Source organism: Kryptolebias marmoratus, linkage group LG21 (assembly GCF_001649575.2).
Source record: "Kryptolebias marmoratus isolate JLee-2015 linkage group LG21, ASM164957v2, whole genome shotgun sequence".
Lineage (NCBI taxonomy): Eukaryota > Metazoa > Chordata > Actinopteri > Cyprinodontiformes > Rivulidae > Kryptolebias > Kryptolebias marmoratus.
The window spans coordinates 10,995,843-11,019,780 of record NC_051450.1 but is presented as its reverse complement, the minus strand read 5'-3'; the positions used below and the strand labels follow the sequence as shown (position 1 = coordinate 11,019,780).

At 38.4% G+C, this 23,938-nt stretch overlaps 1 protein-coding gene across 1 annotated transcript in view; it reads right to left on the bottom strand.

Moving 5' to 3' along the window:
• Positions 1 to 11,776: 11,776 nt before the first annotated feature.
• Positions 11,777 to 23,938, bottom strand: part of tmtopsb (teleost multiple tissue opsin b) — a 30,574-nt gene continuing 18,412 nt past the window's right edge. Inside the window, exons 3-4 of the mRNA XM_017414051.3 lie at positions 22,467 to 22,700; positions 11,777 to 14,837 (exon numbers count right to left, since the gene is read on the bottom strand). Of these exons, the coding sequence (XP_017269540.1) occupies positions 14,556 to 14,837; positions 22,467 to 22,700 (516 nt within the window). The 3' untranslated portion in view covers positions 11,777 to 14,555. The remainder of the gene's footprint in view (positions 14,838 to 22,466; positions 22,701 to 23,938) is intronic.

Below are 23,938 nucleotides of genomic sequence, written 5' to 3'. Positions count from 1 at the left end.
TTTGTATAGAAGCTCATTTATGTCAAAAAGCAAACAAACACACAAAATAAACCCTAAAGGAACAAACTAAAAATGCAGACATCTATAAAGGACAGAGCTTCACTCTTGATATGACTCAGTTAATATTGGTAGTAAATAATTTTATAAATATCTACTAATAAATTCATGTTTTTTTTTTTCAGGAGGTACTTCCCCCTGCTTACAAAAGAAAAAAAACAAACAATCAAACATCTGTTCCCATAGATGTGCAGAAATCACAACAAATGCTGAAATGTCCATGTCAGGCCAGCAGGTTGTGACAACATCAACATGAACAACACATCAAAATAAAAATGAAGAACATATTGAGCACAGCTACGACCTAAAATATTGTAGCTTGTTTTTAATGCGCTGTCAGTTTCCGTTTTCTCTCATTACCATTTCCAGCGCATAGCTGAAGTTTAATGGTGACAGAGTCAAAACAGAGTCAGCCGAATGAAGAAAACATAGTCAAAATGATTGTGGCGTTTCAGTGTCACTGAGTATATAAAACTCCTAATGTTGAATGTTTGTAAAAAAAAATGTTTTTGTGTTTTAAAAAATGGTGTTTACATGAATATCTGTGTTCAGCTCCATTCACATGACAGGAAACCCCACTAAGATCTACGTCACCCGTTAGAACATGGGTTAATCACAACAAATGTTTAAAATCTTCAGTGTGAGGGCAACCATGATGCTGCTATGCTTTTAGTACTTTTTTCTGCTTTTTTACATGCTCTGGTTACAGTTAACCTTATATTAACGTCTCTGTCACTTTTTAAATCTGCTCTTTTTTAGCTGCTCTTTCTTACAAGTATAAAGGTTTCCTCACGTGTCTGCTACAATCCTCTGTCTCTGTTTGCTTTGTTTTTCACAGCTTTTAGAAAGATCGAGGAGCGGCCTGCCCTCGTCCGACTCCTCCTCGGACCTCATGCTTCGCCGTGACAGCTCTCTCAGTCAGCTTCAAAGAAACAGCGAGAGGGAGAGGTCGCAGGGAGCAAAAGTTTAGGCCAAAAACCTCAGACTTCCACCATCAAAAAAAAAAGCATTTCCCACCATCACTACACCACTCCCCCTCTGTAAGGTAAAACAGAGATGTTGGGAAAAAGCAAAACGAGTTCCCTTCCGTCATCTAGTGTGCCAAAAGGCCCGATAACCATGACTATGATTGATGAGCGTGAGGATTTTTTGCGTATCTCTGCTAAATCAAAACCGGAGTTTATGAATCGTATTACAAACTCTGACACAGTGACTATCATATCAAACAAATACACAACGCTGAACATTAGTGCAGCTCCAAGAAACCACTAAAACATTGAATTTTTGCTGTGCAGACACTAAACTCTATGCTCAGACTAAAACTGTTCATTTATATTCCAGCTGAATGTGGCCAATGTCCTTTTCAAACTGGGCTTTTAATCTCTTGCCTGCAGGACGACACCTAATGCAAAGGAGCGACCATAAATCTGCTCTGACAAATTTCCACTGGAAGTGAGCTTGTGACTGCGCGTTATTGATTTGTCTTCTCTCTGCTCTCAGAGCCTGCGTTTTTACTGCTCCTCCCTGTTTTATCAGATGCTTTCTTTTAGGAGTAGTGTGTCTTTATGAAATCAAGTTTCATGGGATCTACATAAGTCCGGTTTATCCTAAAAATCCAAGGATGTGACACCGTCACGCCAACTCAAACCTCACTTAATCAAGAGAGTACTGAAGAAGCCATCACTCCTTAATTCAGCCCCATTTATGACAAGAACTCTCATAAATAAAATAATTGCATGTCCAATTAAAGGCAACTGGTCCTCTCTTTGACTCTTAAAGATATTTTGCTTCTCACACGAGGAGCTTTCGCAGCTCTGAGAAGAATTGATTCAGCTTGCTTTGTGTGACAGAGAATCTACAACAGTATATCTTATAAACATTCAGTAACAAATGCATTTAAACTTTAAAAGAGCTGATCACTTTTTGGCCTACCTCTCTGCCAGATTGCAGGGCTCAAAATCGGGAACACGAAAGTAGTGAGCAAGGAATGAAAGCAATGGGAGGTTTAAAAATACAGAACAAAAAAGTGAAAAGACAAAATCATTTTGGTGAAATCATTCCTTTTATTTTTTTAGAGATTGAGCAGATTGAGCCTCAACAAAAACTCACACGTATCTTTGCAGGTTTTAGTTAACTGAGGAAAAAAAACAACTACCGGACTGTCAGCTGCGTCACCAAATATAAAGAGGTGATACTTCTGTCACCTTGTGTTCAGATCTGGGATCTGGTACCAGGTGCGGAGAAGCTCTGAGGGGGGTTCCACCTCTGCTCCTATTTTCAAATTATTGACCTTAAGCAAGAACAAAAGCAGTGGAGCCGGTGCAGGAAAAAAAAAATAAAAAAGGAAAAAGGTGATGTAATAATGGAGAGAAGGGCTGAGAAAACAGAAGGACACAGCGGGTGTTTGGATAAAAAGGGCAAACTCGCAGCATCTCGACGTGCAGAAATATTCCAGCTCATGTCACTGTTTATGGACCGTCATGATGCGAAGGAGAAAAGTATTGAACTGCCATGTCTCACCTTTCAGAGTGGTGGACGAACAGACACGACGTGATCTCTAAATGTTCATGTTGAGTGTTACAGGGAGATAAAGGTCACACATGACTTAATGCCCTTTAAAGCCAGGATAAACAAAAAAGTTCCTCATTAGTCTGTCACAAAGTGTAATATTAGTTTTGAGTTAGTCAGAGATGCAGTACTTTGTGTTCTATGTCACTATATGGATTCATATAACAAGTTTAAACAAATTATGACAATTTACTAAGGTATTTTACATCTTACTAATTGTAAAACAGACAAAAATGATGCAATAGCCTGCTGTTTAACAAAACCAAAAGTGTGTTGTAGCTGATATGGATTGTTGTGTACTACTGTTGGTTTGCAGGGCACTAAAAGACTCATTTCTTTTTCAAGTTCAGCCTTTAAGTTTTCCTTTTTTTTGTTTGTTTCCTGAAGAAACAGAAACTGTTGAAACAAGGACGAAAGAAAGGAAAAAAAAATGGATACAAACATGGAAACGAGGTAGTGGGGGTCTTATCGTTGTGTTGCAGGGTCGCTCAGAGTCTGGAAACCATGAGCTCATTTCATACCAGATTTACATGAAATTAATTACCCTGCGATATTGGGAATTTTAGAAACATATATTTGTTCCATATGCAAACATTATTAAGGAAAAATAATATGTTTCTGATCCCTGTGTGTAAATGTGTTTCATGGTGCTTTGGATTTTAAAAACCAAACCAATCAGTATTATTTGAAGGTCTGATAAACTTTCTTTTCTCTTTGTTGAATAACTCTTTTTAGTTAGATCCCGTATTGTTTGATGCTCAAGGGTCAGGACTCTCAGAGGCGAGCGGTTGCCTGGTGACGTGTTGTCATGTTGTCATGTTGTCATGACAACCTTGGTGTGATAGATGTCCCAGCCTCCTGGAGTTGCCTTGGCGATGCTCTTGTGTTTATCATGCCATCCTTCGCCTTGAGCTCCCATCACTCTCCTGCTCAAGAAAAAGGCACATCCCACAGTAACGATTAAACATGAATCACTGTTTTGAAACGTGTGTTCTGGGTTCTTCTCTGCAAATCCAGTCGCTCGTGTTTATTTTCCAAACTTGCCGTCATCCAGTGTTTAATTAGCTTCCCACTGAGCGCCAGCTTTTCAGCATTTAATTAAAATAAAGGGATGTAATGTTCTGGAAATTAATTCTGAAGTGGCTAGGAAAGTGGAGCAGCCATTTGTTCACTGTGTTCAAGTCCCTTCTAATAAAATCTGCAAATTTCCGTGTTGCAGAATTGTGCCGACCTGCCTTGTGCCTTTGTGTACATTTCAAACATTTCATGGACATTTGCCATGTGGTGTTGAGCCCATTTTGAGTTAGTCCATTGGAAATGTTGTCTTAAACATTATGACCTTACTGCATGTGATGTTTGCTTCCAAACATAGCTGGTATTTACCTCAATCTAGTTATTCATACCTATGCTTACTATTTATTTAACCAGAATAGTCCCAAAATCTCATGCCATTATCTACCGACAGAGTGTTACCTCTTAAGAGCTGTATTTCCTAAAATTAATTAATCAACAATTGTTCATTAAACTCTTTAATTTATCATTTAAATATTTGTATATAGTTAGTAAATAGTAAATAAATAATTTCCAAGCATCCTGTGAAGGAGGCAACATCTCCTTCTGAGACTAAGTTTAAATTCTGAATCTCCATAGATGATCCTAATCAGGAACCATCTTCAAATCTATCCATACCCTCTTTATGCATTCACAGAATCTAACACAATCACTTCTCATTAAATCCCATTGTGGTGCAGCACTTGTAGGCGAGTCACAGATAATAAATGTCAGGGAAACGATCAAAAAGGTAAACACAGAAAGGTTTTGTGGCTTGAACTAGATATAACCTTGTTAACACAAACTAAATCCACATTTAGACAAAAAACAAACAAAAAACTCTTTAACTCACCTCTTGAGTAAAGGGTTGAAACATTAATCAGATTTTTTTTTCTGTGTATGATTTTTAGTAAGGTCCCATTTTCTTATAGCCTACATAACACTATAAATATAAACTCAACATTTACCTGCTTACATTATTCATGTGTTGTTTTAGTCTTGTTCAAAAAATTAAATTAACAACAGAAATATGAGGGTCGACAAATACAGAGAAGGAAAACTCATATTTGAAAGTAGCGCCGCTTCTTAGACAAAATTACTATTCCTGGAAGACTATTTCTCTGAATTGTTTACCTCAGTCCAAACCGCATCAGGGTATTCAAACCTTCCCCCTCCCGAGGATAAGAAACACGAGCAAAGGGCAAACAGTCAGAACGGCTGCATTCAGTAAGGACCTGCAGAGGTCAGGGATCCTGGCAGGCGTTTTTTTTTATATTTATATTCAGGATGAGCAGCAGCATTTGTCTTCATTGCTGTGATCAGTCACAGCATGTAGAGAGGGACGAAGGTGAAAGATGATGGATGAAAGGGAACGACTGAACAATAAACATGCATCACATGGCTCCGCACTCATGTTGCATGTTTAAAGGTGCACCTTAAATCAGGCGGCGTTTTCAGCGGCAGCTGTTTGCTTCTGATGAATATTTTCATTTCTCAGCACCCCCTTTGACATTTCCTTTCCAATTCAACCAAGTTTAAAAAAAAACTTAGACCAAAGTTTAATCCAGGTTCTAGATTTTTCACGAATAAATGCAAAAAATAAAAAAGAAGTTTAAATTCAAGATGTGTAAGATCCCTTCCCACACACATCCTTCTTTTTACAGAAGGTAAATGTGGAGTTTTTGTAATTTATTGTCTTTTTTGGATGCTGTAAAAAGTTTCCACTCTCAATTTCTACCTCCATGTTTTGTCTAAGTAAATTAAAGATGAAGGTTTAGAAAGTTTGACATTTTGAAATAAAAGAGTTTCCGAAACTCATCCAGTCTCAGAAAAAAAATAATTTTAGATAAACCAAAACATCTTTCTTTATCTTTGTATTGTCCTGAATGGCAAACAACTTCACTGTAATGTAAATCTTAGATTAGTCAAAACAACTTAAAGCAGGAGTGTCAAACTCCAGTCCTCAGGGGCCACTCTCTTGCATGTTTTAGTTGTGTTCTTGCTTTAAAACACCTGGTTTAAATGGATGACGTGTGTACATGCTCCTGGAGAATTTGATGATTTGGTGAGGAAGTAATTAAACCATTTAAATCAGGTGTGGTGGAGCAGGAAACCCTAAAACTCCCAGGACAATGGCCCTCGAGGCCTGGAGTTTGACACCCCCGACTTAAAGGAAATTCAGAAATATTTGACGATGATACACCACTGTAATTAACACTCTGGTTTCTCTCTATTTTCTGTACCTTAGACATATCTCCTTTCCTATTTTTCCTGTGTTTTTTTACCGCTCTCTCCTGTCTTCTCAGACCCCAGCTGGTCGGGGCAGATGGACGCCCATTCTGAGCCTGGTTCTGCTGGAGGTTTTTCCTCCCAACTGTCTCCCATTGTCCTTTGCTTACTCAGGATAGGGGATTGCATTGAAGTGAAGATTCAATGCAATCAATTTGTTTACTTAGTTTCCAATCAGCTTGGCGTTTTATTTAAATATTCTGACTCTGTTGTGTGGGATTGTAAAGTAGATGTGGTGGTTGATACAGGGGACTAATGCATGAGGAAAGATTAAGGTTTTATAATATTTGCAGTATGTACAAGAGACTTAGCTGAGGATGATGATAGAGGTCTTGAGGTGTCAACTTTGTTTTCTTTCTATTTCCCATATTAGAGGAGGAGGTTGAGTTCAGGGAGAGGAAGGGGAATCCACGGTGGAGAGTGGGCTGGCAGGTAAGTCAGCAGTGAGTATTTCTTTCTACGGGTAGATCAGTGAGAAGGGATAATCCAGATCAGACAGTACATGAAGATCACAGAGAAGGAATGTCTGTCTGCTTGTCCTTTCATCAAATGACCTGCACAGATAAAAATAATTCAAACAAGTTCAAGGTAACAAGGAATCATAAGAATAAACAAGAGTAAGCCACAGTGTTCACCAAAGTGACAGTTCAGGAAGCTTCAGGAAGTAATAGGACACAGGAGAGATGACTAGAACAGGATGTGAGTTGGAACCAGGGAGGGTTAAATCAGCTGAACAGTCAGCCTACAGCGCCACCTAAAGGAGAAGGAAGATAAGGAGGAGAGACAGGAGCAAGTAGAATCCTAACAAGATCAGCAGAGCGTACCATTAAACCACACCTCATCCCTGTGTGGACGGTTCCATTCTTCATTTTCACAGATGCTTTGCAGCCCTAAAATGTTCCTGAACTGTTCTGGATGGCTCGATTCTTTAGATGTTCTGTGAGGGACTGTTTGCTTGTTTACTTATTTGGTGCCATGATGACATTGAAGCATTGAGTTGACCAGCAGGCAGGCTCACAAACGTCGGACAGTCCACTCCTCTTTCTGACAAGTATAGTCACATTTAATCCCTGATGTCAGGGCAGGAGTTCACCGATTATTTCTCCTCAGCCTGTGTGATTACTGCACTTTTTTCCCCACAGGTGCTCAAATCAATGCCACAAGTTCATCTATTATGAAACATCTCAATTTATCCAAAGTGCTGGCTCTTTTAAAAACTGCCTCACATTTTGATCTATAAAACAATTATCATTAACCCATTATTAACTTCAAGCAAGCTGAAATCGTAAGCTTTGTTTGCAGGCTGAAGCATCTTTTGTAAAAACATGAAGGTTTACCACAGAGAGCTTCAGTTTAAGGCTCAACAAAACTCTAATGTGCATTTTTAAATTCATGTACTTTTATTCCATTTTACAAAAGAAATCAAATTAATTCAAGCAAAATCGTTTCATCTGTCCTCTTTCTCAGCTCTGATTCACTCTGCTTTATACAGTTTGATCTGTGCTAATGTTTTAATGATTTTTTATTTTATTTTAAATAGCTCCATTTGTTTTGGCAGATCATCAGCAACTATAATCCCTCTTCTTCATTGAGAGCTAACACTCAGGGAAGAAAAACTGATATTTTCTGTCATTTTCTGCTGGATTTCCTCTTAACTGACTCTTGGGAAAAGTGTGATCAGTGCTCCTTTTTTCTGCCAGCCTTGTCTCAGGTGGGTTTTTCACCAGGGTCACTATTTATCCACGCAAAGTGAATAAGAGTGCTGTGATTGCAAGAGGGTCCTTTGTTTGATCGAAAGCCTCTGTCCAACAGGAGACAAAGCTAAAAGTTTATTGACTATGCAATTTAAAAGAAGGAAAACCTCTATAAGATCTGATCATCATCACTGGTACTCGGGGCGTTTGCTGCCAGCAGAAGCTCTCTGAAAAGAAGAAGGGAGGAATAAAACGCTGTAATTATTAAAATCATTGAACTGACTTTTTTAAAAGTACATAAAATACAATGTGTGTGATCTGATTTTCAGGTGAACAAAGTAAATGTACAGGACAAATGCTCAAACACCAGTTCTAAGAAGAATTACACTGACATTTTTCCTCTCAACAAACTTTAAAAAGGTTCAAACAAACCACAAAAGTTTCCATTGATTTAAATCAAACTAACATTTTGTTCATTACACACATTATTTGAAAGCAGAACAGAATCTGATTGAATGAGCTGAGACCAATCATTACGTGGAGTGAAAGAGAAAACCACCTTACTGTTTTAAACCACTGCAGTCATCCTGAAAACAAAAGTCCTTTTTCATTATTAAGACACTAAAGAGGATTCATAAAGTGTTTCAGTAAAAACAATTACTCTCTTCTCTTAAATGACTCTCTATGGGGTTAAAGATTTTAAACTAGTTCCAGATGAGTCAGTGAAAAAACAAGGTTATCTGGCAGGACCTTGAAATTTATCTTTATCATTGTCTGAATGTTTGAAATGACTCATATTTATCTAGATTACTTGTTTCTTCTGTGGTAGGATTATTGTTACAGGATATGATGTAAAATGAACATCAGTGACAGCTTTTATCCCCATAATGCTTTAAAAGAATTGCTACGTAAACCTTATTTAACTGGAATCAGGGTTATTGTTTTTGTTTTTTCATGTAAAACAACATAGGAGGTGACCACATCCCTATCACCCACCTTTCCACCTTTGTTGCTAAAAGAATCAGGGTGAAGCTAACTTACATGCCTTCAAAATTCTCCTGCAACACACTAGCAGTCGCTGTATCGACTTGACTGCGTATCTCCTTCACACAGTTTGCCGTTTTCTTTGCCAGTTTGCCGTTCTGGCTTTTGCCTCAGCAGCTGTGTTGCTGTAAGCCTGGATTAAATATTCATATTACACACATTTGTTTACGCTCATCTATTCCTCTGAGGAGAAAAGTACAACTCCGTGTTGGTCATCTGCTGCCAACACTGCCCAGAGTCTGAAAACAATCAAAGGTTAGCAGATTTTACAGGAATAATGAGCTTATGATAATATATTTCCTGCAGAATTTTTTATTTTTTTAATGATAAAACATCAATCCGGGGCAGAACTTCACCTTTAAGTGTATTTTAGTCAAACCAGGTGGACAGAAATTCCACCCAACGTCACGTTCTGGTACTCACAGAAAGAACGAGCGTCAAATTCAGGCGCTCATTTCTGAAGTGGATGGTTCTGTGTTTCAGCAGAGCTCATCAAACATCAGCAGACACCCAAGCTGCTTCATGTTCCTCCTGGCAATCTGTCATGGGGCTCTAACAGTACGGCGGCATCGTTTCCCAGTTAAAACGAAATTAATGTTAATGTGTGACAAATGCAAAGACGGAGGACGAGAGAAGAGGAACATGACAGATTATCTGCAAATTAGGGATTACTCAAAGCACAACTATTAATAAACTGTAAGAAATGTAAAATTTGCATGTGTAGTTCGGTTCATTTTATGCATTTCTTTTAATCACAGTAAACATTTCCCGTGTATTTTAGAAGCTGATGTGTAAAATGTCATAGTTAGTGTATAACTGAACGACAATGCTTTTCAAATAATCTGTTATATTAGGTGAAAAAGTCCTCAGTTTGTGCTTCAATTATGCTGTTTTGTTTTCTCTTATCCCACTGATTGATAACTTGTTATGTCTGTGTTTTAGTGAATGAACGTGAATGTTGTTTGGAAGAGTCATTTTCCCGTCTTCAGCTCTACATCAGGTTTTAGGGTTGCCCCACCTCCCAGTTAAACCCAGAAATAAGTACACATAAACATAACCAGCTGCCATGTTCTGTGCTGTCTGCTTCAAGCAGTTCAGCTCTTTTTAAGTGGGATTCTGGGGGAAAGTTATGAAGAATTAATATTTTACGTGTTGTAGACAGGTCTTTGAACAATTAAGGTTTGGAAAAATTTAGTTTAATTTTGACCAATCCAATTGATGGCAATGTAAAGGCTTATGACATGCATGAGCAGCTATGAAATCTTTGAGACTGGTGTTGATTTAAAATGACAGCAATCCACTTTGGTCTCACCATTAGCTCGACAGTGTTGTCAGATTAAATATGTCTTTCTTCAAACTGAGGTCATTCAAATAACTGTTGTTCATAACCTTCTCACAGAACCAATTTCAGAAGAGCCAAACTATTGTTTTAAACTTGTAACCTTATAAATATTCAATATAATTTGATTAATATGATTAATATGAGTCGAGATGCTCTGTGAGAACTGAGATTTATGATACTGTGAGGATGAAAAGGGCACTGCAGTTAGGTGGGGATGGCTGGGACTGACAATCCCTTTAAATCTAATGTGTCTGATTATGTAACGTGCCACTGCAGTAACAAGGCCACAGCTCGTTGACTTCATAGTGTTTCTATTAGCATCCTACACAGGCAGACCCATAAGCAAACACACTGGATACACACACAAGGCAGCCTTGGCCTGCAGCATCAATCAAAGTGAACAAGGTTAAAGTCACTTTATAGAAATGATATGCAGATATGATCTATATTAACATTTTATTGCCGCTTGGGGCTTTTTGTGAATCTCAGAGGTACGTCAGTCATTCACTTCTAGAGTCGTGGCACAGATGCAATAAACAATTATTGACTTTGTTTTAATTAGTTTAGCTTCAACAAACAATAAAGATTTCCCTGTATTTCATTTTAATTTTTTTATTACTTAGAAAAAACAAAAACAAAATATACTACGGGAAAAAAAGAGTGCAATGGAGGTTTTATTTAAGCTAAAGAGAACTGAAATCTGGCATTTTAAAGCACTAAAAAAATGATATAAAATGCTTTGAGCAGCTACAAGGAACATTAGGGCTGTTTATGTTCGTATCTGTTAGCTGCCTGTGTTTGTCTGCCTGTTAGTAAAATATCTCTTGAACCACTGGATGAATTTCAATAACTTAAAGGCTTGTTAAAGACTTGACGTATCAAAGTTACGATAAAGTTATTTCTAACCTTCTAAACAGCTTTTACAATCCAGGGAATTAGATATTTCTCAAAGCTTAATTATAAGGGACTTGTAGCTTACAACTAACGAAGCCAGTTTGATTCTGTTACAGTAATTAAAGTCAGATTTCATGGCTCTGCTGTTTTTATTTTTTTATTTTTACTCTTCAGATAAATAGCTTAGCGAATTAAAGCTTTTCATCTTTAAATTTAGGCCAAACGAGGCTCACGTGGAAGAAAGTAAATTGCTCAATTAATCTGTTTATTGCTGAACCTAAAGGAGACATATTGTGCCTTACTTTCACAAGATGACACGACTCCCCGAGGTCTTGATAAAAATATCTGTGATATGCTTTAGTTATATTACAACAGGATTAAAGTACCAAAGCAGTAGTTTTCTATAACTTGTGTTCAAGCTTTGTCTTCACTCTTCATTTCTGCTAAAAGAAGCGATTTAAAGTGATTTTTTATTGCCCTCCACCTTAAACGATGTGCAATCTTGCGTGTGTGTTTCTGTTTCTGTCTGCCTGTCTGTTAGCAAAATATCTTGTGAATCAATGGAAGAATTTCAAAGAAACACTTGAAAAATAATCACTGGATGTACATCTATACTCATTAACTTTTGCAATGAACTTATAACTTTACTTTGTCTGTTTGCAACATTTACAGCTCATTGGTTACAATTTTCAGCTGATTCATCTAAAAGTCTTTAATCCACTTCCCACCCTGTAATAATGTCTGTGTTAATAAATCATGAAATAAATGAGGGCAGGGAAAAAAGACTCACAAACTAAAAGAAAAGGACAGAAGCACCTCCGTCTGTTTGTGACGTGGTTTTAGTTTATTACATGAAATACATAAGGAGACAACACAAAACCAGATTTACAACAAAGTAGAAATTGCAGCAACAGAAACATCTACACAAATAAAAGCAGTGAACTCTAATTCTACCAATAAAACAGTAACAGATTTTCATTTAATGGTTTTTGTAACAGTCCCAGCTCTGATAACAGAGGATTTAAACTCAGCAACATGTAAGTGGAAACATAAAACGCCTTCTTAGAGATAAACTGTGAAATTGCTCAACTAATCTGTTAACAACAAGCATGAAAATGAGATCACACAGAAACTCGAAACCCTCCTTCAACCAAAGGGGTTCTGAAAAAAGGGAACAATCCTTTGACATGAATTGAAAGCAATACAAAACATCACCAGTTCATGAGTTTTTGCTTCCAAAATATTCCTCATTCAGTTTAAGAAAGATTGTCTGGTTGCGCAAAGTACAAAATAGTACTTGTTCATGTGGATTTTTATGTTTGTAATAAAATAACTGAAGGGAAGAGAGACTGTGGTGAGTCAGTAAAGTGCGATCGTGCTTATTTCCATATTGTTTTCTAACGCTGATATTGGTCTGAAAAACATGTTCTTGGCTCGGAGCAAAAGCGTTTTTTACTTGTTTTGACACTTTTTGTTTTTGACAAACTTGACAAAACATTTGAATTCACCTAAGAAAATGCCTTTTTTTTGTTTAGCACATCTAATTGTTTAATAATTTGCTTCCAAAGAACAAGACTTTCTTATAATCTCTTAAAAATAATTTTAACAGGATTTTTTCCGAAGGTCTTTAGACTTTCCTCTGCACAAGACTGTACAGCAACAGTTCAGTAGCAACATGTTGATGTGTTAGTTTTATGACTTTAAAAGAGTCCTTACTTGCAGTCAGTATACATTTACACTGTTGTTACATTGATCCAAGTCTGCAGAAGTAGACAGGAGCTCAAACACAAAAAACTAAGATTGTATGTCTACTTGTCAGTCACATTAAGAATAAATTAAACAGCCATGACAAACTAAGTACATATTTTAAATAAATGAAGTTTAACTGCAGTTCTTTTTACAAGTAAAAGTCCAGATTAAAGGACACTGTTCCCTGTTTCTGTATACTCCAGAACCCGGACAGGGAACCCAGAATGTTCTGTTCGGCCGCCCATCCTGAGCCTGGTTCTGATGGAGGTTTCTTCTTGTTAAAAGGGGGTCGTTCCTTTCCACTGTCACCTCTGTGTTTGATCAGGGTGGGAGATTCCATCAAAGTAAAGATTTACTGGTTTCCTTAAATAACACTTTTACCAGTTCACATAATGTTTTTTCTTTTTTAATTAAAACTGGATTGAATTGACCGTAATTGGATTTGAACCTGAATCTGGTTTGGACCTTTGGTGTGAACTGACCCCACATAAATAAACTGAACTTCGGTCAGATGGAGGCGTTTCATCAGGCTCCATCTGCTTCAGATCGGTTCAAAGCTTGGACAGCTTTTCTAGATAAAACCCGCTGTCGGGAACTGAAACAGTTTTATCAGAACGCAGAAGATGCATTAGCTGAGTCATTTTGAGACTTATAAATCTCTTCTCAGCTTTTCAAACACAAATCAAGATGGACCCTATTTTAGTGGATAAAATGATTTTCTGCTGACTTAGTTCACAAAACCTGAACAAAGAACCACTAAGGCATAAAAAAGTGGGGGAAAAAAAAGCTTGTTCTTGTTTTCTGCAAACTCAGTTTACGTTGTATGTATGTAGTATGTTGCTGCTTCCATCATGAGGTCGATCTTGACATTGTTTGCTTTTCTTGCATTAAGTGTTTAACTCTATTTCCTAAATACATTTCCTCAACAACAACTGATTTGTGTTGCCAGATCTTGTGACAGAAACAAGCCCCCCTGAAAAGTGATGCTGGGCTCAGTGGCTGCGACAGGAGAGGGGTGGAGGACACAGCGCCTAACAGATAAACCTATAAAAGCTATAAAAAGAAAAAAAAATAGGTAGAATAAAGAAAACTGCTGCAGAGTTTTGTCTTTGCTGTAACATTTATCGCAGTAATATTGCCACAGCAATAATGGCCCACTGTGCAAATGAATACAAATGATTCATGCCAAGGTAATAAAACCAGCAACTCATTTTGCAAAACAGTTAGATACTATATGTAACATCTTGTTTTATCTAAAACTAAGCATAACTTTGTTCTAAAACATTTTAAACACAACATTTCTGAGGTCAACAAAAACCCACTTTGTGACCTGAATTGTCTCTTTGTTAAAATGTGCAACAAATCAGCCTCTTCTTGACTCAGCATGGGCCTTGATCTGACCTCGCAGTCCTGATCTTTTCCCTCAAAGTAAACTGAAAAGTTCTGCGTGAAACAAACAGCTGTCCTGATCAATTAATACTGAGAATATTTGTTGTAAATCTGGGATGAACCCCTCAGTGGGGTGATCACTTTTTTGCTTAACTTCAGGCAAATTATACAAATTTTGATGTGACGTTTGTGCTTTTGTGATTCACATTTGACATTTTATTGATAAAAGGGTGTAGGCTAGTGTTACCACAAAGCTTTAGGTGTAGCCCTAATGTTCCTATCTTCATTCTGATTTGTACACAACACCTCTGAAATCTTTTGCTTTCTCATGTTTCCAGATTGCAAAACAGCCATCCTCTGTTCCAACTTGTGTTAAAGAGTCCACCTGAATTAACATCTCTGCTACTGAAGAGGATTTGTTGTAATTGGAGTCCTGCTCCCTTCATTCTTCCTCTCATTAGCAAATGTTTGTTTCGTGTTTATTCCCTGTAGTGAGCCACCAGAGTCAGTTTAGGCTTAGGGTCGACAGCAGCGGGATCTTCAGAAGCCCCTCTGCTTGTTGAAGATGGAGCCACGTGATTGGCTCCCTGCGAGCACCCGTGGACGGAGTTGGGCATGGGCACGGCTGTGGACAGGGCGGGGGCGGTCACATGGAGGTCTTTCTCCCTGCGCAACGTCTTGGTCACCGGCGAAAAAGTCTTTAAGGTGGAGCCTCGCTCGGGACTGGAGCAGTAGACAAACGCCCGGAAACATCTGGAAAACTACACAGCAAAGAGAAACAGCAGCAGTTGGAAAGGTAATTACACATTTAATGAAAGTTAGAACGACGTGAAGTCGTATTTTGATAAGTTACAGGAAGTTTTCTAAAGAAACGGCAGCTTTATAGGCCTTCAACAGCACAACAAAAGACAATCAACAGTGATTTATGGCAACAAAGAAAATTGATGTTAACAGACATGTAGCTGTAGGAAAAAAAAAATACTCTAAATCAGCGTTGATGACTGTCAAAAACACAACACCCAAATAATTAGCTTAAACATATTAAAAACTACAAACAAATCCTGACAGATCTTAAAATAGGTACAAGTAAAATACTGCACCTTAAAGCATTCCTCCAAAAATGACCTTAAGACTTGTTTCTGTGCTAAATTTGAGCGTTTTGTCCTGTTTTCTTTCCTCAGTGTCTGTAGTCCAGCAGGCTTCCCCTGGATAAACGTAGTGTACTTAGTATACTCGCCAGTTCCACACGTATACTTAAAGTCTACTACATTTCTCCACAGTGCTGCAGGTTAAACAGGCAAACTTCAACAGACAGGACACAAACATAACTTAATACTGCATCAAGCTTCCTCCAGCATGTTCCCAAAACCAGATCCATACTTGTACATACAAATCAAACCAGCATGTGGTGCTTCCAAAACTAAAATATTTCACCCAGACAATGAGCCAAGAATAGGAACACAGGGACTGTAAAGTCCTTAAAAAGCACCTGAAACACCCTTTACCCCTGCAGCACATCGTTCAATTTAAACCTGTTAAACCTGGCTTCAATCCAACTCAGTTCAATCCAAAGTGGACAGATCAAAGTGCATCAGTGATTATAGTGTGTCTTCACTTGTGACTGGTTACCACTTTGTTGCCAAATTCATAATGACAAATAACATAATCTGCATTAGTTTAAAGTTGTTGCCCTGTAAACAAATCTGTCAGGACACATCGTAATCGAATTCTGCAATAACGACACGACAATAGCGCCAGGAAAAAACAACCCTTCCTTGTATTTTTTAGTTTGTTTGTCCTCATACCTTTGTAGTTTGTCCTACTTGTGATGATGGAAGCAAAGAAATGAGGAAGGCGTATGAAAAAGTTGACATTTTTTTGCTTTGAAGATGTCATTTTCAATCAGTCTCAAGAAAAATATAGGAGCTGTATAATTTTTCAATATTCCACATGTATATTTTCTCTAAATTTAGCTTATAATATGGCAATAGCATGATTCTTCAGCTTGTTTAAGTGGGGTTCTGCAGAAAGAGTGTTAACAATTAATATCTGACCAGTTGTAGATAGCTTGAACTAGCTGTAAGCTCACCAATCTGCTCAGAAATAAAGTATCTCTCCAAACTGAGGTTGTTATAAAAACCCTGCTTGAAAGGATCTGAACTGCCACTTTAATGGTCCGTGGCCCCATCATGCATCACAGATGCGCTGAAGATTTCACAGGTGAGCACACATCTGGTCATCATCACTTCCCGCCCCTCCAATAAGCTTTCTCTCTCTCCTGAAAGTGTATTTTAGGAGCTGATTCATCCTTCATGTTGGCTGCGAGTAGAGCAGACCAAAAAAAAAAAGAAAGAAAAGAGGGGAGTATTCAGGTTTCCAGCTGCTATCGAGAAGGTGCTTATAGCAGTTAATTAACAGCAGCTCATATTAGAGGCATCATCAGATTCAAGCGGCATCCCATCGCAGCATCAGCTGTTCAGAGAAGACTGTGAGAATCAGATCACTGCCGGGGGAGGCTGAAAGGGAGGAAAGTGCTCGGGCACGAGGGGGATGAACAGATGGCACCTTCATGTGTGATTCTCCGCAGGAAGCGTCGAAGAGGAGCTGCGATTATGTTCTGGGGGGTTTGCTACTGGCACGGCAGGAGACGCAGGGGAACAGTGAAACTGGTTTACCACCAGCTGGACAATGAAGAAAAACTGAGCTGAAGTCTCTGAAAAAAGGCAGTTTGACCAAAACACAGTGATGGAGAAGAGCATCAGATGGCCTGTCCTTCCCAATCTATATCAGACCCAAGCTCAACCAATAGGAGCTCAGAGCTAATGTATGCAAAACTGAAGGGACTGAATCGAGGGAGATTTTGTCTGTGGTTAACATAGAGCAGGCAACAACTATTCACACTCTCACTCACAACCCAGGACAACAGAGCTAAACGACTGCACCACTCTGCAGCAATAACCTGCTGAGACTTCTAAAGTTTAACATGAGAAAAAGATGAGTTATTGATGTTGTAGGAGTCATATTTGGGCAAATTTAATTTACAGTCAAAGCTGAAGGCTCAACCTCTCAAAGCTGTCCTCGTCTTCGTCTTCATCTTCTTTATCCTCATATTCTTCATTGTCCTTTTCTTCTTGTTATTTAATATATATTTAAAGGTTGACAAAGGACATGTTTTCACAGATAGTCATGTTTTTCCAGAAAACTTTGAAGATAAACAGGTTGAAAAGTTTAAATCCAAAATGAATCCTGCTTATAAATTTGAGAGTAAGTTAATTAAATTACATAAAAAATTAATGAGCATTGATTTTCAATAAGTGCATTTAGCATGGGCACTTGTGAATTGAAGAGTGTGATTGTTGTAATATTTATGATGCAAACCGACAATAATCACAAACATCAGGTTTGTTCAGGTTTGGCACAAACTTTATTTGGGAACGTTAATACGATCCGATCTTCAAATACGTCCTGGTCTTTATGACGTCAACTTAATTGACAAAACAAAAAGTCGTGAATTTCTGGACATACAGCTGCTCGTTGCTTTGAGTTTTCAGGAATGAATTCAATGTAACTAATAAATGCTTGAATGTGTCACTGAAAAAATAAATGCTTAGGTAAAATAAAGGATTTTTTTTCCAAATACAATAGTGCTGAATCAAAACAACATAAAGTTAAACAAACCTCTGCACAGTTTTTTATAAAATTGTCAGTTTCCATCATAAGCATAGTTTCATGCTTTTTTTTTTTACTAAAAACAAGTTGATGATTTATTGTAAGTTTTTAAAGCGAGGGAAAACGAGTTCACAGACCGACAAACCAGGGGTGTCAAAGGAGCCATTTGTTGGATGTTAACTGAGGTCCGGCTCGTGAATCTGTGCAGCGCTTGAAGTCTTCAACTCGCCTCAACTCAGTGCTGCTATGATCATGGGCTGGGAGGAACTGAAGACTGAAAGCGCCACACAGTGCAGCCTCCCGCTCGCTCCTCTGTGGCTTCGTCCGGCAGAAAGACTTCCCTCCGCTGTCACAACAAGTCAGCCATCAAACCAAGTTAAATGTCTCACAAGCCGAAAGCCTGAGCGACAGCCTGACGACGAGGCGGATGAAAGGAGATGGAGGCAGATAAAAGGAGGGGTGGGGAGTGGAAAGGTCATCGCTCCCTGATAGTAACATCACATGCTAATCCAAATCAAAGCTACATTACTGTCTGAAGATTAAAAAGAACTTTCATCCTTTACTTTCTCCTTCGACTGTGTCTTTTACCTTCATGTTTGCATCCATTTCAACTGTTTACAACTGCTTGGCTGCTCTTTCTTCACTGCCTGCTCCTCATTTTAATTCCCGTCCTGTTTTTTATTTCTCCTCGACATTCATCCCAGCATCAGTCTTCATGATTTCACTTTACCTTTTGCAAACAAATGCCCACACGAGTTCAAATGCAGTCAAATGCAGTCGTCTGCAAACTTTACCAAGCTGCTGCAACTGGGGATTTACAGAAAACATGACACTCATAAGAGAGCTGATTCCTAAAACAATTAAAAGGACTTTGAGAAAGTTTTGAACAGAGCGTGTATTTTGAACATGTTGTGAATAGAAAAGACCTAATTTTTTCAGATTTTCTGACTGCATCTCCTTGTTCCTGCATATCAAATGTGTGATAAAATGGCACGAAAGACACTTTTATTATTGAACTGCTTAAAGAAATTTGGCTTACACCCACAAAAGCAACAACACAACTTGTGTAAACTGCATTCTTTTAAATTATTTTGTTTATAACTCTGAATACAACTAATTATTACATTTTTGAACTTGTGTCTTTTCAAGGTTGCAGAAATTATTCAACTCAAAACTAAAGTACAAAATACCGTACACATTTTAATGAAAAAAAAAGGGGAGATTAAGTTTTTGGACCTAAATCGATTCAGCCTGTGCTCATGTAAACTGCATTGATTTCAAAATCAAATGGTAAAATCCAACCTATGACTCAGTTTGGCTGAGCTGAAACCAGACCATCCAAAAACTAATTACTTTAGAGACTTTCATCCCAAACCAGTCTAAAACTCATCCAAGCTAAAAAAAAACAACAAACTTAGTTCAACAGCAGGTCTGAAACCTGACCGTAATCAGCATAAAATCCAAAACTAATATAAAACAGCCTAAAACATCCAGAAAATTCCATTTATGTCAGATAGATTGAACACAGTGAGATAAATCCAAAGACCAATTTTGCCTTGTTCTCCATGATGTTTTAAAATGTCATTTTATAACGTGTGAAAAACACTGTAAAACAGAAAATACAAAACAAAACAAACAAAAAAAAGAATAAAATTCCTCAATATCTTTTGACAGTCACAAAGACTGCTATATAAATGTGTTGGGTTCTCTCTTTAACGTTTGTCCTTAAATATCTTATTATGCTTTTGTTTATTTTTAAAAATACACTGATCATTTTAATCAAGTCAATGTGAAATAAGTTGGCTCTAAAAGTTTTCTGTGGTCACAATATGCAAAGCATTGTGAAGCTGTCCTTCCACGCGCTGCACTTATATTTTAAGTTATGAATCAATTATCGGGTGTCTGAGGATTCATTGGTTGTGAAATGTTGCACACAGAAAACATCTTGGCGTTTGCTCTGCCGTGAATCAGGAATGGGGGTGCTGGAGAGCAGATCCCTTCTTCCTTCATCGTTTCCCTTTCCGTGCAGCGTCTTTGAACTGGGATGTGCAGCCGTGCGGGGGGTGGTGGTGATGATGGCAGTAGGGGACTGGGGAAGGCACTGGGCGTTGGATCATGTCTGTTCTCTCTGAAGGTGCAAATGAAGAGCTAAAAGACCAAAATAGTGTCATCTACTTGCTCTGACTGGGTGTAAATCACAGACGACCTTGATCACTGCCCTGGGTGTCAAGTAATTAGACCCAATCTGCTGGTGGGCAAATAATAGATGACCCTAAGGTGCTTCTTCTACTTCTTTTTCTTTTAGAATACTAATGTGGTTTTAAAATAAGGACATGCAAGTGTTTATTAGTCAAGAAAATCTTTTTATCTCTTCATGTAAACTTTTAAAAGAGGGAAGCAGTATCAATTAAAACGTGTTTATTTGCTCACAGAAACCCTTTATTGTGTTTTAACCCATTAGTCAAGTCTAACATGCTTGTGACAGCTACCCTTCCTGAACTGTCAAATGCTTTTTTCCCCTTCCAGATAATGTTTGTCTCAGTAGAACTCAGGCTTCCACTGAGCTTCTTGACAAGACAATATTAAAGTTTCATTCATGGCTTTTAGACACGTAGTTAATGGAATTAACAGTAAAGAGTTGATATACTCGGCTGCCATCTCTGTTTATATCAACATGCAAAAAGCCCCGAACGTTAAGCTGTGGTGTGAATCGGAAGCTGCCCTGTGAACGCTTTGATTAGCAAACGCAGCGAGCAAAACTGTGATTCTTAAGCCTTAGAGCAAATTATGCCGCTTCGCTCATTTCAGCCTGCTATTATTCTGCAGCCCACACACCGCAGCTCAAAGACAAGCTGGTCTGAATTGGGAATAATAAAATTCAAAAAGGAGGATAAAATACAGATGGTAAAGGCACGAGGTGACAGAGAGTCAGGGTGGTGTATTTGAAAGGCTGTGCACAAAAACGGCAAGAAATTTGCTAAAAATCATTTTTACAACGATACATAGATCCTGATCATATATAGTGCGGATCGCTTGCAAAGAATAAAACATCCATCTGTTTTCTTCTTGCTTCATTCTGTTTAGGGATGCTGGGTTGTGGCTGGTCCCTATCTCCAGGGGTCAATGTGCCCAGGAAAGGTCACCAGTCCATCACAGATCCTAGAGAAAAGCTGGAATTCCTTTCACTAATACCTGGGGCCAATTTAGAATAACCAAATAGTCTCACATGCATGTTTTTGGACTGCATGGGAAAAACGGAACAACCGGACCAAAACCCACAAATGCACGAGAAGAACATGCAAACTCCACACAAAAAGATCCCAGCTCAGACCTTTCTGCTGTGAGGCGATGGTGCTCACCAGCTGCTTAACCATGCAGCCAATAAGAACACGAGAACAACAGCAGTTCACTTCCTATCACCTTGAATTTACTCATAACATGCTCATTTCAGTGTTAGCAGTCCTGATTAGTTGCAATAGGAAAAACAGTTTTAAAATATCTTCAAGGAATTGACTGATGCTGCAGCATTGTTTTCTAGTTTCACCAACTCCTCATTAAAGGTCTATGAAATGGCCATTTATAATTAATTTTTTAAGATGTGGAAAATCCCTTAATGCACTCCAAGTTGTCAATAAAATCAAAGATCTGACTCATATGTAGAACGTGAAATTCATCACAAAATTTTGGAGGGGGGGAAGGAGCGATATTTCATCAATGGTTAAAACAGATGTGATAGCACTTTAAAGTTGTTTCTTGTTAGTAAACCAGACTAAATCTGAATGATCAAACCACCAATTTAAATGTACAGATTTTCACAAACTGGTGAAGAATGGACGTTAGAATCCAGAGCCTTGCTGCTGTAAGTAACATCCTGCCTGTTCAGTGCCTTTCATTGCAAACACAACATGTTCAAAACCCTAATCTGCAGACAAACAGCACGACAAAACAAAAACTAGGCTTAGCAAGAGCGAGAACGCATTGCAAACTAGAATGTTGATCGCAACAAGGATCTGGCAAAAGAAAGAAAAATAAAAAGAAGCTACCACAAAGCTGGGATGTAAATGTCAGACACATGCGCGATGACTGATGATTTCTCATCAGGTAAAAAAAGAGAGCAGAAAGCAAGAGCGGACTGACGAGATGAAACAAAAGGAAATGAAGCTGAAAAGTCAAGGCAATCCAATCAAAACCTGCAGAGAAAAAACAAAAACCTGAAACCATAAAACCCTAAATAAGAATAAAAGACGAGGTTGCACAAACCAGCAAGACAATGGCAGGGATTTGAAACTACAGGAGAGAAGACCATGAAGACAGTCAGAGACAATGTTTTAAAATCAAACTTAATCTTTTAGGTGGGGCTGGGGAATAAAAATTTAATAATAGCTTCTTTTTTCAGAATCTGATAGTCAAATATAAGTGATCTTCATCATTCAGATTATGTAAACAAACAAACAAATTTCTATGGACAGTAAAGTTTTATCTTATCTTATCTTATCTTATCTTATCTTATCTTATCTTATCTTATCTTATCTTATCTTATCTTATCTTATCCTATCTTATCTCCCTTGCTTGGTATTCGTTCACACATGCCAGCCTGCGTATATTTTACAAATCTTCTCTTTAGTCCAAATGGAAACTTTAAAAAACACAGTTTTCCGGATCAGAAGAAAAGTGGTTCAGAAGATGCAGCACCTCAATGAGACCCATCTTCACTGCCTCACCTGTTTGTTCATGAATATGTAGATGAAAGGGTTGATGACGGTGGAGCACTTGGCCAGCAGCGACGGCGTGATGCTCGCCTCCGGGGTCAACAGGTCAGGCGGGCCGAAGGTGGCGAGCAGCGCTGCCACGCCGTACGGCAGCCAGCAGCCCAGGTAGCACATCACCATGACGACGACCATCACCAACACCCGCTGCTCCCTGCGGCGGGTCACCACCGAACTCACGCTGCGCACCTGAAAGACAGAAAGCACTTTATTACCACACTCCGATGAGTCAAAATAAGTTCAAAATAAAGTTTTAGAACTTTTCCAACAACATTTTTCATTGTTTCTACTTGGTGGCTTTAATGCAAGTGTGCCAACACTTGGTCGCTGTTTGATTTATTAAGCAGGGCTCAAATGAATTATCCACAACACCTAAAAGAAAAAGATCTGTTCTTAGGGAGACAGAAAACTCTGATAAATTTTGGAAAATAATTTATGATGCCAAAAACAGGAATTTGTTTGTTCTTTTGAAATCAAATTCTTCATTCCTTCAACAAGACTTTAAACACTGACTGACATGTGTTTTTGTTTTGTTTTTTTATTCTCAAAAAGATGAAGTTATTGAATTCTTTAGAGAATTTTAACATGTTTTCTTTATCTTTTCGCCTTAGTTATTGTGAGAATCTGGGTGTTTTTGTTTTTCTTTCCTTCGTTTGGCGCTATCTTGGTTGGGTGTTGGCTTTTCTGTTTTTATGATCTACGTTATGGTTTTATTTTATTTCTTTTTTTTAGTTTGCATTCATGTTTATCTGTTGTTCTTTTCATGGTTCCTGTGTGTTCATGTCATTCTCTAGTCTCGTGTCTTTGTGCGATCTGTCATGTGTGTTTCTGGTGTTCAGTTCTCTGTGACCTTTGTCTATGTGTAGTTCTGTCTGTGTTCTTAGTTTTATGAGTTCTGTGTTATCCGTCTTTGTGTTTCTGTTCTTCTTGGATTTATTCTTGCAAGCTTCTGCTTCTAGATCTTCCTGTGTCATTATCCATGTTGCCCTCAGTCTGCTGTGTTTTCTCCATGTCTGCATGTGACACCTATCCACACCTGTCCTCAGTTTGTAATCAGTCACATGTTTCCTCATCTACTCAGCCTCCTTATATTCAGTCTCTTCCGTCTGCTCTGCAGTGAAGCATTGTCTGGTTGTCCTTGTTGTTCTTTCACCATTTGTGAGTTTCCTGCCATATCAACCTTGTTTTTTTTTAGTTTTTTCTAATAAAAGAATTGTAGTTTCATGAGCTCCTTGTGTTGCCTGTGTGGTGGGATGGGGTTTTACCCTCCCCCGCTCTGCATGCCAGGTGTAGCTCAGGACGCACCGTTGATTGGTGGGCGGGGCAGATGCCTTTATAGTCAGGCAGGCTGCGGCAGGTGTGTGTATTTGTTTCTCCCACTGTGGCTACAATCGGCAGCTATTTGTTGGTCGGTGTTTGGTCGACTC